The sequence below is a fragment of the Bufo gargarizans genome, chromosome 4, assembly GCF_014858855.1.
Source record: "Bufo gargarizans isolate SCDJY-AF-19 chromosome 4, ASM1485885v1, whole genome shotgun sequence".
NCBI lineage: Eukaryota > Metazoa > Chordata > Amphibia > Anura > Bufonidae > Bufo > Bufo gargarizans.
This window is the reverse complement of record NC_058083.1, coordinates 290,219,649-290,235,620: the sequence shown is the minus strand read 5'-3', so window position 1 is coordinate 290,235,620 and position 15,972 is coordinate 290,219,649. Positions and strand designations below refer to the sequence as shown.

The window sequence follows — 15,972 nt, the reverse complement described above, 5'->3', positions numbered from 1 at the left end:
ATGCCTTCAATTTTGAATAAATCCCCAACAGTGTCACCAGCAAAGCACCCCCACACCATCACATCTCCTCCTCCATGCTTCACGGTAGGAACCAGGCATGTAGAGTCCATCCGTTCACCTTTTCTGCGCCACACATAGACACGGTGGTTGGAACCAAAGATCTCAAATTTGGACTCATCAGACCAAAGCACAGATTTCCACTGGTCTAATGTCCATTCCTTGTGTTCTTTAGCCCCAAAAAGTCTCTTCTGCTTGTTGCCTGTCCTTAGCAGTGGTTTCCTAGCAGATATTCTACCATGAAGGCCTGATTCACACAGTCTCCTCTTAACAGTTGTTCTAGAGATGTGTCTGCTGCTAGAACTCTGTGTGGCATTGACCTGGTCTCTAATCTGAGCTGCTGTTAACCTGCGATTTCTGAGGCTGGTGACTCGGATGAACTTATCCTCCGCAGCAGAGGTGACTCTTGGTCTTCCTTTTCGTGCGGCGGTCCACATGTGAGCCAGTTTCTTTGTAGCGCTTGATGGTTTTTGTGACTGCACTTGGGGACACTTTCAAAGTTTTCACAATTTTTTGGACTGACTGACCTTCATTTCTTAAAGTAATGATGGCCACTCGTTTTTCTTTACTTAGCTGCTTTTTTCTTGCCATATTACAAATTCTAACAGTGTATTCAGTAGGACTATCAGCTGTGTATCCACCTAACTTCTCCACAAGGCAACTGATGGTCCCAACCCTATTTATAAGGTAAGAAATCCCACCTATTTAACCTGACAGGGCACACCTATGAAGTGAAAACCATTTCAGGTGACTACCTCTTGAAGCTCATCAAGAGAATGCCAAGAGTGTGCAAAGCAGTAATCAAAGCAAAAGGTGGCTACTTTGAAAAACCTAGAATATGACATATTTTTTGTTGTTTCACACTTTTTTGTCATGTATATAATTCCACATGTGTTAATTCATAGTTTTGATGCCTTCAGTGTGAATCTACAATTTTCATAGTCATGAAAATAAAGAAAAATCTTTGAATGAGAAGGTGTGTCCAAACTTTTGGTCTGTACTGTACACCCAGCCCAAAGGCTGAGACCCTTGTGTTGCACAGCACGGCGCCCTCTGGATGCCAGCGGAAATGTGATAATTTATCTGCTGGTGGGCACAACTAAAACTGCCTTGCGGTACCTATTATTACCCTGAAGAAAACACGAACAATTGTTTGGGTGCTTAGTACGAGCTGGCCTGCGGAGCAACACAACAGTTTACAATCTTACTGTGCTATATATTATTACCCCTCCTATAACTGGTCTGGTAGCATGTGCCTCATTATTACTCCTGAGCAAAACGCTGAACTGGATAGAACTCGGGAGGGTGTTTATCAGCACTCAAAAGTGCAATGTCCCTTTTAGTAATGGATTCCTCGTATTACCAGTGGCAACACCTTAGACCTGACACAAAGCAGAGACCCTAACTAGCTAACTACAGACCTGGTCTAAGTCTCTAGGTGCCAATACTGAAGTGAGTTGCGTGCACGATCTTGCTGACTCGGGTCTGTTCTTTATCTACTTATGATTCTGAACCGAACAACCAGACTCTCCAGCAAACATGAGGTCCCGCAGAGTATGCAGCTTTGTTCCTTAGCTCTTGTCAGCCTTCCTGGGAACAGTACTCCTTTCCCTGGACAGGATCTTGGTATTGGACAACGATCAGCTTCACTCAGCTGCAGTTCCTCGGCTCGATTCCGAGATGGCGGCTGCTCCTTCTCATGCTCTGATAAAACCACACCACTTATGAATATAGAAATATATATGCAGTCAGTCAGCTGTGCCTAAGAAACAGCAGCATCTTGTGGCCAAACAGCAGAACGTCAGTCCAGAACATTTAATTTAATCCACACACAAACAGTGTTCAAACAATGAGAGCTGTTTCTCAATTTCACATATTCACCTAAATTCTTGTTTCTGGGTAGCAGATCTTGTTGTCTAAATAGTACTCTGCTGTCCCGAAATAATGCAGCTGTATGAGGACAAGCGATTGCAATAGCGATCCCTCATCTTCATATTATGGAGGTGATCACTGCAGGTAAAAGCAGCACTTTACTTCCATTTAATGAGCAGCTGACTGTCGGGAAGGAACGCTCCTTCCCGACAATCTGCTGCTTGTCTGCCAGTGTAAATGTGCCTTTAGTCAGATCATCCACTGTGACCAGAGAGAGAAGGGGATAAATAACAGTGCTGTTCTGTGGGCTTGTTTACTGTCATCCTAATTCTACTAATCTACTATTTTAAAGAATCAGAATTAAGCAGTGCATCCTGTAGATAATTAGAGTTAGCAAATGCCCCTTCCTATACTGTGGAGGTGATTGCTACATGTAATTGCACTGAACTGACTTTTCCCTTTTATTCTACTATGAGAAATATTTTAACACTGGGTTATCTATCTATATCTTTTTATGCTGACTTCTAAGGAACCACACAATTTTTTTTAATTTTTAATGGCATACTACTGCCAAAATTAAAAAGAAAAACAGGCAAAAATTATTTAAAAAATAGTTTTCTATGAATGTTGCGTTACAAAAATACCCCTTTCTAACTGAAGTGCCACTTTATAATAATAGTCCTTTATGCAAATGACCTGATTCTCTTCAGGAGTTGGAACTGAAGTTCTGGCCAATATGCTTTCTATATGCCCAGTGATGTTTCCATAACTGTCCTTGTGGCAGACAGAGTCAGAACTGTTATATTGTGCAGCTCTGACTAAAACAGCACTGTCTACAGCAGTCATCATCCACTCCATCAGTATCGATGAGGATGACTACTGTATTACAGCTGTAGACAGCGCTGTTATATTTCTCATATTAACTCATGGCTTTGATGCTATACTGTCTACACTTAGTCCACTTGAAGTAGTCTGTATAGCGCCAACAAACAGATTTGGTATTCCTGAGAGTTCTAAATATTTCTGCTCGTAATTGCATTTCATAAATGGAAATTTGCATAGTATTTGGGGATTTTATAGTTTTGGAAATAAGTAGCACCAAATGATTACACTCTATCAGTTTGATCTTCTGAGGTGCCTAATAGAAAATTACGATATCAGCTTTAGGCAATATTTTCCTAAAGGAACACTCCTAGTAAAGCAAATCTACTGTGTTAGTACATGACAGCAGGATTCAAAGAATGCCTAAGAGAGAATTAATTTATTCATCGCTTCATCACTCGCAGCACTAGGCATAACAAAGTGTATCAGTTTTATATAGACCTTGTTTTAGTTACTCCCTGTTTTGCACACTGTGCTAAACCATTGATTTAGTTCCTTCCAGGTTTCCTATGGCTGCTTTATGTGACACCTATTGCAGTAAATTGTTTGCCTACAAGGAACTATATATTGAATGCAGATTCATAGGTGACCAGAAGACGATCACTGAAGATTTTATAGAATATGCAGGATGGGACCTGGTAGGAATGAAGGCTACATCACGGAAGCAGTACACAGCCATAGTGATTTTGGTAAATGAATACTTTTTGGCAGAAGTTATGCTTATTTCTTTTCACACACCTTGGACTTCAACCTGTGGTTTTCCGGCTGTTGTGAAACTGGTGAATTGTACTTTCACAACCACTGAAAAGCAAAGCCATAGAGTATTGTGCAGGGTTTAGAAATGAAGGATTTTATTAACCTCTTGCCATCCTGTTTGGGTGACCATACAGAAGTGGTCACAAGAGGTTCAGTTGCTCTACAAGAGGGGCCTGTTTTTTAATGTGAGCAGAAGATTGCAGTCACCCCCCTCCCTCACTGCCATTTTCCCTGCACTTTTGGGGGGGGGGGGGGGGGGTCTTATAGAGCGAAAAATATGGTAAATGCATTCCAAAGTTATTACCACATAAAATGTCCTGAAGGGGTTAAAGTATGTGAAAAACAAAATCCAGAGACATCCCCCAAACCGTTTCTCTGTAGGAGCTGCATTACAGCATGTTGATAATGACAGCATATACATGAGGACTCCTTGTAGCTGCTTTTGGTCCCATGGCTACCCCAGCTCCTCCATCTAGGCAGTATCATAGGGACTTCACAGGATGGGAAGCTGTTATGTGCCGTATTCATTACCAAAAATAGCACGTGAAAGTAAAATTCCTTTAGTTCACCATCAATGAAATTATGAGTAGTCGGATTACTTAAAAGGGTATTCAGATTTTATAATTTTATTATTTTTCATTTGTACTTTTTTTGTTAACTTGCATACATTTATTATTTTCACATACCGTATTTTTCGCCGTATAAGACGCACTTTTTCTTCCCCCAAAATGGGGGGAAAATGCCCCTGCGTCTTATACGGCGAATGCAGTCAGTTTTACATCGCTGGCAGCGATGTAAAGCGAGCGGGGACTCGGGGAGGGACTGGGAGGAGGAGCTGGGGCCGGCAATAGCGGCGGGGCGGTGCAGTCACTGTACTAAAGGCCCGCCCCGCCGCTCCGGTGTACTTATAAAATATGTCATATTCAATTAATGGTTATTAAATATGCCCCTTTATGCCTAATAGTACCTTAAATCCTAAGCGCATCCGTACAATGCAGGCCGGGCGGGCGGCAGCGTAACTCCCTGATGTCACGTGCCTGCGCCGCCTACTTTATGAATGAAGCAGGCGGCGCAGGCAAGTGACGTCAGTGAGTGACGCGCCGCGCCGGCTGCCCGGCCTGCCGGCATTGTACTGAAGCGCTTAGGATTTAAGGTACTATTAGGAATAAAGAAGCATATTTAATAACTATTAATTGAATAAGACATATAATATTAGTATACTGGAGCGGCGGGGGATCTGTGGATGGCACAGTTATGGGCTGGGAGGGTCTGTGGATGACACATGTATAACAGTGCCATCCACAGATCCCCCCCCTGTAACAGTGCCAGCCACAGATCCCCCCATAACAGTGTCTGTCATCCACAGTTCCCCCATAACAGTGTCCATCATCCACAGATCCCCCCATAACAGTGTCCGTCATCCACAGATCCCCACATAACAGTGTCCGTCATCCACAGATCCCCCCATAACAGTGTCCGTCATCCACAGATCCCCAGTAAAAGTGCCATCCACAGACCACCTAGTTCCAAACCCACAGCACACCTTTTGGTTAAAAATATATTTTTTCTTATTTTCCTTCCCAAAAACCTAGGTGCGTCTTATACGCCGGTGCGTCTTATACGGCGAAAAATACGGTACCTTTCTTATATTTGTGCGGGTCTGCACAATGGAATGGGAGTTCAACACGCGGCACTACCACCAATCAGCTGTTTGAAGATGCTGTGGCGCTCCAATGAGTGCTGTGGCCTCCTCACAGCATACCAAGCACAGTGTCATCTATTGTATAATGGCTGTGCATATTATTGCAGCCCAGGCCTATTCACTTTAATAAGACTGGCCTAGGAAGACGTGGCAGCACTCTGTCATCAATATCTTACTCCCAGAAAACCCCTTTACTCACCCATCCACTGGATAAATGATAAATATGTGATCACTGGGAAGATCTAACCAGTGGGAACTAGGGCTGAAACGATTACTCGATTGAATAGAGTAATTCTACACCAAAAAAATCCTCAATGCAAATTCGTTTGTGTCATGTGTCCACGGAGCGGGAATGAAGCGCTTGCTATTACTCACCGCTCCGTGGTCACTCACCGGCCCGTACCACGCTTCGCCCACCAGCTGTCGAATAGCAGCTTCATCGCCAACCTCCCCAATGGCTACATGACTGACCTCCAGCACCCCGAGCCCCCCCTTCCATCCGTTCCCACCCACCAGGCTGGACAGGAGCAGGCAGAGAGGGGTGCAGGTGGTGGAGGAGTTCTTCTCTTCCATCACCAACGTGGTCAAACATACGGCGGCCTCGGCGGATCTGGGGGAGCAGAGTGCAGGGGGACCCAGGAGGAAGTCCTGTATCCTGCTGGTGGTAGATGACCCCCACACCGACTGGTGAGTCCTTGGCTGTTATATGTGCGCACTGGATCATGGGGGCCCGATGTACACAAGGTGTCCACTGAGACAGTGCATTAGGTAACGCATAGTCTGGGGGAGCCCCTGGATCATGTCAGCTGGGGGGTCCCCAGCTGGTGTGCAAACTGGTTTACATTCCACAGGGACTGGGGGGACTCCCTGTTTAATGTTAGGGGTCCCCAAATAAATGTATGCAAACTATTTATTTATATTCAACATACTGCATTCTAGGGGCCCCGGTGTTCGAATGCCATAGGGCCCCCAAAAACTATATGGAAAATATATTATGTCATGTACACAGGGGCACCTGTGTTAGATTGCCATAGGACCCCCAACAAAATATATGGAAATTATATTATTGCTAAATATGTCATGTAGACAGAGGGCCCTGTATATGATCGCCATAGGGTCCCCAGCCAGCTCCCCAATAATATATATGGAAATGATTGCTCAATATGTCATGTAGACAGGGGCGCCCCCTGTGTCCAGGATCCCCCATACTGACTGGAGAGTTCCCCTATAATGAGACCTCCTAAACCATGTCCTTGTAATGTCTCCCGGTCACTGCTGGTACGGTATGTACTGTAATACAGAGGCATTGCTAGGGTCTCAAAAGATACGGGGCCCAAGCCCCAATGAATATGGCCCAGTTCTCTAAGTCGCCACCCCCCCTTCCCCCCCACACACCGCATTTTACTGTACTTGCTATACAGCAGCACATAACTGTCACATCTAGAGCCCCCCAGGTGATGTCTCCTCCGATGTAGATCTTCTCTGTCATCATCTTCTCCATTTGGTCCGGACAACTTCTTTCAGTCTTGCCTCATCTCTGCAGAGTGTGGAGCACAGACATCTTAGCTTCCTCACTTTTCTATCATCATCCCCCAACCTGGAGCCCCCACAGTGTTATCCTGCTGCTCAATGTGCTCCAAATGCCCCCAAATACTATCCTGAAGAAAAATAAGTGCCTCCCATAGTAAAAGTGCCCCTTCAAGTCCCACCAATGGTAATTCCTTTCCAGAATGCCCCCATTAGTAATACTGCCCCCTACAGTGCCTCCAACAGTGATAATGCTCCCCAAGACTGCCCCTATTAGTAGAAGAGCTCTCCAGTATTAATAATGCCCTCACAGAGCCCCCGGTAGAAATAAGCCCCCCCTATTGTTCCCCAGTGGTAATAAAGCTCTCTACAGACCCCTCAGTAGTAATAAGGCCCTCATAGTGCTCTTAGTAAAAATAAGGAGAATCTATAAGTCCCTACTATAGAGCCCCCAGTAGTAATAAGTACACCTATAATGTACCCTGGATTTGCAGTACCTCCTGTAGTTATATTTCTCCCTCCGCCATAGAGTCCCATATAAATAACATCACACCATCTCCCAAGCCTCCTCCAATTTACAGTCCCATGTAAATAACATCCCTCTATCTACAGCCCCCTCCAAAATACAGCCCCATGTAAATAACATCACCTCCTCCCCAGCCGCTTTCAACATACAGTCCCAAGTAAATAGTATCACCCCCTTCCCAGCCGCCTCCAACATGCAATCCCATGTAAACATCACCCCCTCAACATTAAGTCCCATGTAAATAACATCATTCCCCCAACCAGCTACCTTAACATACAGTCCCATGTAAATAACATTTCCTCCTCAACATTCAGTCCCATGTAAATAACATCACTACCTCCCTCAGACCCCTGTAACATTCAGTCCCATGTAAATGTCACTCCCTCCCACAGCCCCCATCAACATACAGTCCCATGTAAATAATGTCACTCCCTCCCCCAGCCCCCTCCATCATACAGTCCCATGTTAATAACATCCCTCCCTACCACAGCTGCCATCAACATACAGTTCCATGTAAATAACATCCCACCCTCCCCCAGCCCACTGCAACATACAGTCCCATGTAAATAACATAACTTCCTCCTACAGCCACCATCAACATACAGTCCCATGTAAATAACATGACCCCCTCCCCAGCCACCTCCAACACACAGTCCCATGTAAATAACATCCCTCCCTTCAGCCCTAACATACAGTCCCAGTTAAATAACCACAACTCCCAGCATTTTTCTGCCTCTCCCTTCACTAACCTCTCCTCCTGTGGCAGACATTACCACAGCTTCTTCCCCCAAGACTTCTCCTCTTGATTGCCGTCCTTTCCTTCTCAACACTACCTGTTTTACTGGTCACATGACCTGTGATGTCACCACAGGTCCTTCAGTTCTTCCACTGCATCAGATTCATTTGTATTGCCGTCATGAGGATGGCAATACAGTTTTATCTAGCTGGCAGGCAGCACGTTCGGGTCCTGGGACAAAACATCAGGGGCCCAGGCCCCGAATGTTTTGACCTAGCAATGCCCCTGCTGTAATATATATGACGGGGATCTGCGTGTGTATGTTTATGTTGTATACATGCACATAGGTATAATATACATAATGGTGCTCTGCGTCTCTTCAGGAATGTGACCTCTCGGAGAGAACTGTTGCATTATGAAAACTACTGAGAGTATGTGTCGTATGTGATAAGCTGACAGATGTAACCCGTATATAGAGATGGTATTTTCTGGTAGCACGGGGGGTGAGTTTTTATAAAGAAAAACATTTTTTTAATTTGTTTCTTGTTATTACTTGATTAATCGTAAAAATAGATAGGATACTCGATTTCTAAAGTAATCGTTTACTGCAGCCCTAGTGGGAAGCCCAACAAATCATGAGAATGAAGGTCCTCCCGTCACACATGCATGTCTACCGTTCCATTCACAGTCTATGGGCTTCCTGAGTACAGTACTCAACTATCCTTGGCAGTCCAATAGAAGTGAATGGAGCAGTGGTTATGCGTGTGCACTACCGCTTGATTCACACATAGGATTCAAATTCTCACGATCGGTGGGCGTCCCAATGGTCAAACCTTCAGCAATGATACATTAATCATTTATACTGTATATTAGAATTCAAAAAAAATAATATGGAATAATTCTTTAAGGATCCCTTTTGGAATGCTCTGTTCACATTAGAACTGTCCTCCATGCCGTCAGGTTTACATTCCCTTTTGATGACAAGCATAGGTAGTCTGTAGAGCCATTTTTGATGTGAATAAATAGAGGGCTGACAGGCATCGTGTATTTGCATGTACCTGTCATTTTCGTTGCTATTTTTCAATTGTGTATAGTATCCGTGATATTTCTGTGATTACCATGGCTATTTCCCATAAGCACGGGGATTTCATTTTTGAAATACTGTGAATATGTTAAAAAAAAAAATGTTTTATTAATAGGGTTTAAGTAAACAGGGTGAATGTACATACAGGACTGCAACTCCCTTAATGTCATTATATTTCATGTTCATTAAATTAACTTACTAAATATGTTATAAAAAGAAGATAACATCTTTCCTCCCATTCTGGATGTCAGGTAAAAAAGGGCTAAAACAAGATTTAATTAAATGTTATGTTTTGCAGAAACCAGCAAACATCCTGGTAATGGGGGAAGGTCCTGAGAGAGGAAGAGTCAAAATAGGTAAATAAAATTAACATAAATGCACATGATTTCTGCTTTAAACAAGACTGTGTGTGATCAAGATAGATCTTTAATACACTAGGCACAATACACAAGTACAATAATAAGATTTTTCAGGTACAATAATAAGATTTTTTTTTTTCCTAATCTGCTGTACAACTTTTTAATCTAAACTAAAAGTTAAACATTAAGAACAGGAGTGTCGAGGACAGGTTTATTAACATAATGTATTAAAATCTGAATGATGCTCTAATGATGCTTAACTGGTAGGCCCAATTACAACTACTAAAGGGGGTTAACTTATAGAGAGGAATTCCCAATTAGTAGAATAAGGTATATATGGTGCACTTGCCTTTTAGCCTTTCAGAAAAAATGCCCCTGTATGTATGAAATTTGGTATGAGGTTCACATCTTGTGCAAAATATGGATTTACTGGATTCAGTTCAGTACCCACTATTTCAGATTTTATGGTGATATTCCGCTACACTTATATTATTTAAATCCCGTCTAACCCAATAACCAGTTCCCTGTATAAAATACCTCAAAAGCTAAAAGCTTAATAAATTGTCATTTAAATGGCTCCTATTAACAAAATGTAACCCCAGATATTAGATTATCAGTGATTCCAACAAAATTAATGTATGCTGGTAACAAAACTCCTAGTGTTATAGGTTTCACTAAATACCCAATAAGATACATAATTGTCAATCAATAACTGTGTTCCCAGACTCCCTCATAATTATTCACTTTCAGCTTGGCCTCGTGTGCATCTTGTTAGAATAGGGAGGGAAGAAAGGAACACTGGTGGCTACGCATCTCTGGTCATTTCGGAAAAACAACAGAATTTGGTAGGTTAAAGGGGTTTTCCAGGTTTTTCAGTTCCTCTCCATTTACAAGATATTTATTTGCTGTCAGTGAATGAAAGTATACTTTAGAACCCATACAGACCTAAGGTGGCCATACACATTAGATAGAAGTTAGTTGATGGGCGAACAGCAGTTCGACAAACATTTGGTGAAGTTTTGTTTCTCATACCCAGCAAGGCAAATTTGAGTCTATAATGACTATTACAGGTGTTCAAACTAACCATACATGTTCAAGGAAGTCAGGTGGTGGACGAAATATTTTTCTGGGAATGTTCTTTCAAAGAAAGCTCTTTCATTCTTGAATGATCTTTCATTGAATGAAAGATCTTTCGTCTATCAGATGAAAAAATTAAACATGGCCTTTCATTGGTCGGCTAAACGATCATTTGTTGTTAAATTTCATCAGAAAAACATTTGTTTGGTTTGAAATCCTATGTTTTTATCAACTTTAGATTTGTGTATGGGTACCTCTAGTCCTGCTCTCAGGTAAGTCGTGGATAGGATTGCATTCAGTCTAAAGGTCTGTTTACACAGGCAGATGACTAGCCTGTCTGAGCGCAGATCAATGATATAGAAATTTCATTGGCACTTGTTTACTTTGGGCTTGAGCGAGCAATCATGCATACATATACTCATCCTGTTATAGAGCTGCATTGTTTGGGGGCAGCACATTTCACTGTGTTGCTGACAAACCATCATTTTATGATTGGCAGGGTTTGAACTCTGGGAAGGACTGCAGTGCCGATTTAGGACTGCCATCCCTTTACTGTTTTTCGCTGCGCTGCACTGCACCGCTCACATGGGAGCAGCTGTGAAAGACACTGTAGCATGACCCCATTCAAGTGCTTTAATGCCACAGGAGCCTGGCAAAGTGATTTGCATATAGTAACCAGATTATAGGATGTATTGTACAATATGGGGACATGTGAGAGAAAAGGACGGCACTCACCCCTTCTTTGCGCTGAATCAAATCTTCTTTATTTGCAGTGGTGAGCGGACACAAACATAGGAAAGCAACCAGGTGAATGGGCGACAGCCGTTTCGCACCTAAGTGCTTCCTCTGGCCCGTAAGCACTTAGGTGCGAAACGGCCGTCGCCCATTCACTTGGTTGCTTTCCTATGTTTGTGTCCGCTCACCACTGCAAATAAAGAAGATTTGATTCAGCGCAAAGAAGGGGTGAGTGCCGTCCTTTTCTCTCACATGTCTCAATGTTTACTGGAAGTAACTTGCTAGTTACACGTAGGACAGAGCACCGCCGGCCAGCGCTCTCAATCACACAGCAGGCACACTCGATCTTACCCTCACTGACCTGTCCGTGACATCAGAGATTAAGGGGTCCTACTTCAGTACTGCAGTGCCACTCCGCTTCTTTTTCTTCATATACAGTATTGTACAATATGGATTCTGCTTTTAGATTTTTGAATCCAATTTATTAGTTAGAATCACAACTTTTACACTACTCAACATTGAAGTTGCGGCACCAAGAAGGACAAGCCATAAGAGTATGCAAATTGAGCAAGTAGGAGGTGTCGCTATGATCTGAAGATAATCAATTTTTCAAGCACCTAGATCCAAACTATGGCATGCGGGAGGAGCATAAATACCAGATTAAAAACAGAGGGTGAATTTTATCGAACTGGTGTAAAGTAGAACTGTCTTAGTTGCCCAAAGCAACCGATCAGATTCCACCTTTCATTTTCCAAAGGAGCTGTGAAAAATGAAAGGTGGAACCTGATTAGTTGCTATAGGCAACTAAGCCAGTTCTACTTTACACCAGTTTGATAAATCTCCCCCAAAGTTTTTTAGCCACATGAAATCTCCAAAATTGAATCAAGTTGTGTGGTATTATTGTGCGATGCCTCCTGTTCGTCGACGTGCCAGTTATTGCCACTTGTCGCAAACTGAGAGAGACATTCTTGAACTAAGAGACCTTGGTTTATCACCCCATCACAAGTAACAGATCACTAAGCACCTATGCTGAGATGTCAGAACTGTTCAAAATTGCATGTCCTTATGGTTGGTAGAATGACAACGAACTGGAACGACAGCAAGAGGTGAATCTCTGCGCAGGCAGCAGCAGTGATCCATTCATTGGAGGTCACATGCAAAGCCATGGGCAGAAAACAAATGTCTACTCAAACCATCAGAAGGCATTAGCACAACATTGGGCTACAAAGTGTTTCATTTACCTCATGCCATCGCTCAAAGGCTATTTTGGTGCAAGATGGCAGTGGAGGCTGGAACGGAGGTTATTACTCTTCAGCGATAAGTCCTTTTGTCTCGGATTCAATCAAATCTGGAGATTGGTTTGGAGACCATGTGGGCAATGCTGTGAAGAGGCCTTCAAAATGGAATGTCACACTGGTCTTTCTCATGAGATTATGGTATGAGATGGCATAATTCACTGTAGATGGACCCCTCGAGTTTTCATTTCAGGTACACTAACAGTTTGGCACTACATTAATTTAGTAGTGGTACGGCCATTTCTCCAAAGTGTCCCAGGAGCCATTTGTCAACAGGACAACACCAGCCCGCTTGTTGCTCGTGATACTGTGAGCAGCCTTTGTGGCCTAAACCTGCACATCTGGGACGTCATTGGTTGGCATTTGCAAAGGGAACTGTCAGCAGCAGATCTTGATGATTTGCATTCCCAACTGCCCTCAACATGGTAGAACATTCCTTAAACAACCATTAATAACCTCATTGATGGCTTGCCAAGGCATGTGTGTGTAGTTGTACGCATGGTGCTCCTATTCGATACTGAAAAAATCGAGATGTTTTGAATATTTTGTTTCCTCTTTTTTCTAACTTGCATATCATTAACATGTCTATCCATCGTGTGATTTACATAATTCCATGAGTTTTCCTTGTTGTTGTTGCAATTTCAATGTTGATGAGGGTATTATTATTATTTATAACTACCAACATTTGTTTTCCTGTCTGGGAACAGCAACATAGAAATACCCCTTTTATGGAAATCTACAAAATCCCTAGCCTGGGATTTATTGTATCACATATTTACTTTGATCGTGTCAGAGAGCATTATTGTTTTCTACTCTGAACCAAAGAATATATGGTTTACTATAGACTGGACAAGGATGTTTTCAAGCCTTGCTAGTCAATGCATCTGGAATATTGTTTCTCGTTTCTGACAGTTGCAACTGTTGTTGTCGTGTTTTGTTAATCTCTATGGACATTCTTTTTCCATGGCTGCTAAGAAAAATCTGTCTGGTACCTTGAGTCTACAGTAAATGTGCCCACCCGTGGCTATTTCTGTTTATCGTGTATATTAGCTACAGATTAACGCTGGCTACATAGTAACGTTGGATTCGTTTGTTTTCTTGCTTTGTTTTTCTTTTGCAGCTGACATGGGCTTTGCTCGATTATTCAATGCTCCTTTGAAACCACTAGCAGACCTAGATCCAGTTGTGGTTACCTTTTGGTACAGAGCACCCGAGTTGCTGCTTGGTGCAAGACATTATACTAAAGCTATAGGTAAGTAATTTAGGAGATGCTTGGAGTAAAGAAACACATTTTATAATTAATATTTTCAACTTTTCCTATAACTATGTGTTAGGAGACTTATCCTCTCTGCAAGGTGCATTATATGAAGCTAAGTTTGGTTCCTGTTTGTAGCGGAGAGGTAGTACAATCCACGAGGTCTCCGCTGGTAGACAGGAAAAGCAGGCAATAATCCAAATAGGCCGGTACAGCATACAATCCTTCCCTCCCAAGAACTAGACGCAACATAGGCTGGGAGTCAACTGAGGTCTTTATTCCAAGTTCCAACATTTATACAAGTCCCCATGCAAGGGGTTTCCATAATGACATGGCAGGGTCATTCCCCACATTTCTCCCATCAGGCATTGCATTTCTCCCATCAGGCACCGCTGCACGAACAAAGGATCTAAAATGGCCGACCGCCGCATGGTCGGTAGTCGAACGACGGCCACCCGAACTCTTCTTAACTAACTTAATGGGAGCCCCACGACCTCCTGTGTGTGGTCTCCATTCGGCAGTTTGTTCTTTTTACTAACAGTGTTGAAATTCACTGTTCGTGAAGCAATTGCATGAATGTTGGCGATTGTCATGCCGCCAGCATAGGAGCGGTACAGCCCACCTGAACCATATTACACAAACATATATACGCTTGGTTTTTTAAAGTGGTATACACATGCCATAACATCATACATACAGGAATTACAGTATACAGTGGCTGGGTTTGCCACACTGTTCAGCACCATGATGCAATTCAGGGCCAAATTTAGAGATATTTTGACAAGAAAAAAATTACAGTGTAAATGACAGCTATTAGCAGTACATATATTTTGATAATGTACCATCACTAATGTTTTTTCAAGCATTTCAGGAATCTTTGGTCCCTGCTTTATTGACTGGAACTCCATTTTTGGTATTGACACAGGAAAAACTGCTCCCCTCCCTTCTGTTTAAAGATGTCAGCTGAGCATGTGAACCAAGGGGTTGGACTTTTTTCCAAACAGTACACATGTTGTGCATCTTGCGTCCTCCCCCTCATCAGCATAATCATATTTATGGGACTTGTAGTGTTTCACTGGCTTATTCATATATCATGTTACTACTGCTATCCAACAATGCCCACCTATCAAAAAGATCCTATTTTATCCCTGTACTGCATATTTTATTGGCTGAAAGACTGTACTCAGTCATCCTTCCGTAGCAGCATCACTGTATTGGTTCATTCCCCTGTGCTTATCACATGATGATTGCGGCCCAGACTTAGGCCTCTTTCACACTACAGTATGTTGAATTCAGTGTTTTGCGTTCCGTTTTTCACGGATCCGTTGTTCCGTTTTTTGCTTCCGTTGTGGTTCCGTTTCCGTTCCGTTGTTCCGTTCCGTTTTTCCGTATGGCAAATACTGTATACAGTAATTTCATATAAAAAATTGGGCTGGGCATAACATTTTCAATAGATGGTTCCGCAAAAAACGGAACGGAAACGGAAGACATACGGATGCATTTCCGTATGTGTTCCGTTTTTTTTGCGGACCCATTGACTTGAATGGAGCCACGGACTGTGATTTGCGGCCAAATATAGGACATGTTCTATCTTTTCAACGGAACGGAAAAACGGAAATACGGAAACGGAATGCATATGGAACACATTCCGTTTTTTTGCGGAACCATTGAAATGAATGGTTCCGTATACGGACCGTATACGGAACGCAAAAAACGGACCGTATACGGAACGCAAAAAACTGTAGTGTGAAAGAGGCCTTAATGAAAGAGGCAATGACAGAAGCAGCTAAAACAGCATTTTGTTTTCCCCATCTTTGCTCCTGTCATTTGGTCTGGTCAGTGGTCATCACACAATCCAGACAGTGGACTTCTTGTAGGCTGTGTGGAAGACCCAGGATCTGTGCTATTTAGGTTGCTGTATAATAAATCTAGGACTTCCAGAAACTCTGCATATGACATGTTTTGGGATATCTTTCTATCCCTCTGTGCATTTTAAAATACATACCTTTTGATTTAACAACTCTTTGTGATTTGATAGTAGCACTCTGACCTAATCAGTCAACTCCTTAAGGGCTCATGCACACAGCCTTTGCCTGGCCGTTCTGTGCA

General features: G+C 42.8%; 1 protein-coding gene across 3 annotated transcripts in view; it reads left to right on the top strand.

Annotated features, from left to right (window-relative positions):
* The window catches only part of CDK19 (cyclin dependent kinase 19), a 198,230-nt gene that overhangs the window by 124,354 nt on the left and 57,904 nt on the right, over positions 1–15,972 (top strand). For all 3 annotated transcript variants that reach the window (XM_044288594.1, XM_044288593.1, XM_044288595.1), the window contains exons 5-6: positions 9,441–9,498; positions 13,729–13,860. In XM_044288594.1, coding sequence (XP_044144529.1) covers positions 9,441–9,498; positions 13,729–13,860 — 190 coding nt within the window. The remainder of the gene's footprint in view (positions 1–9,440; positions 9,499–13,728; positions 13,861–15,972) is intronic.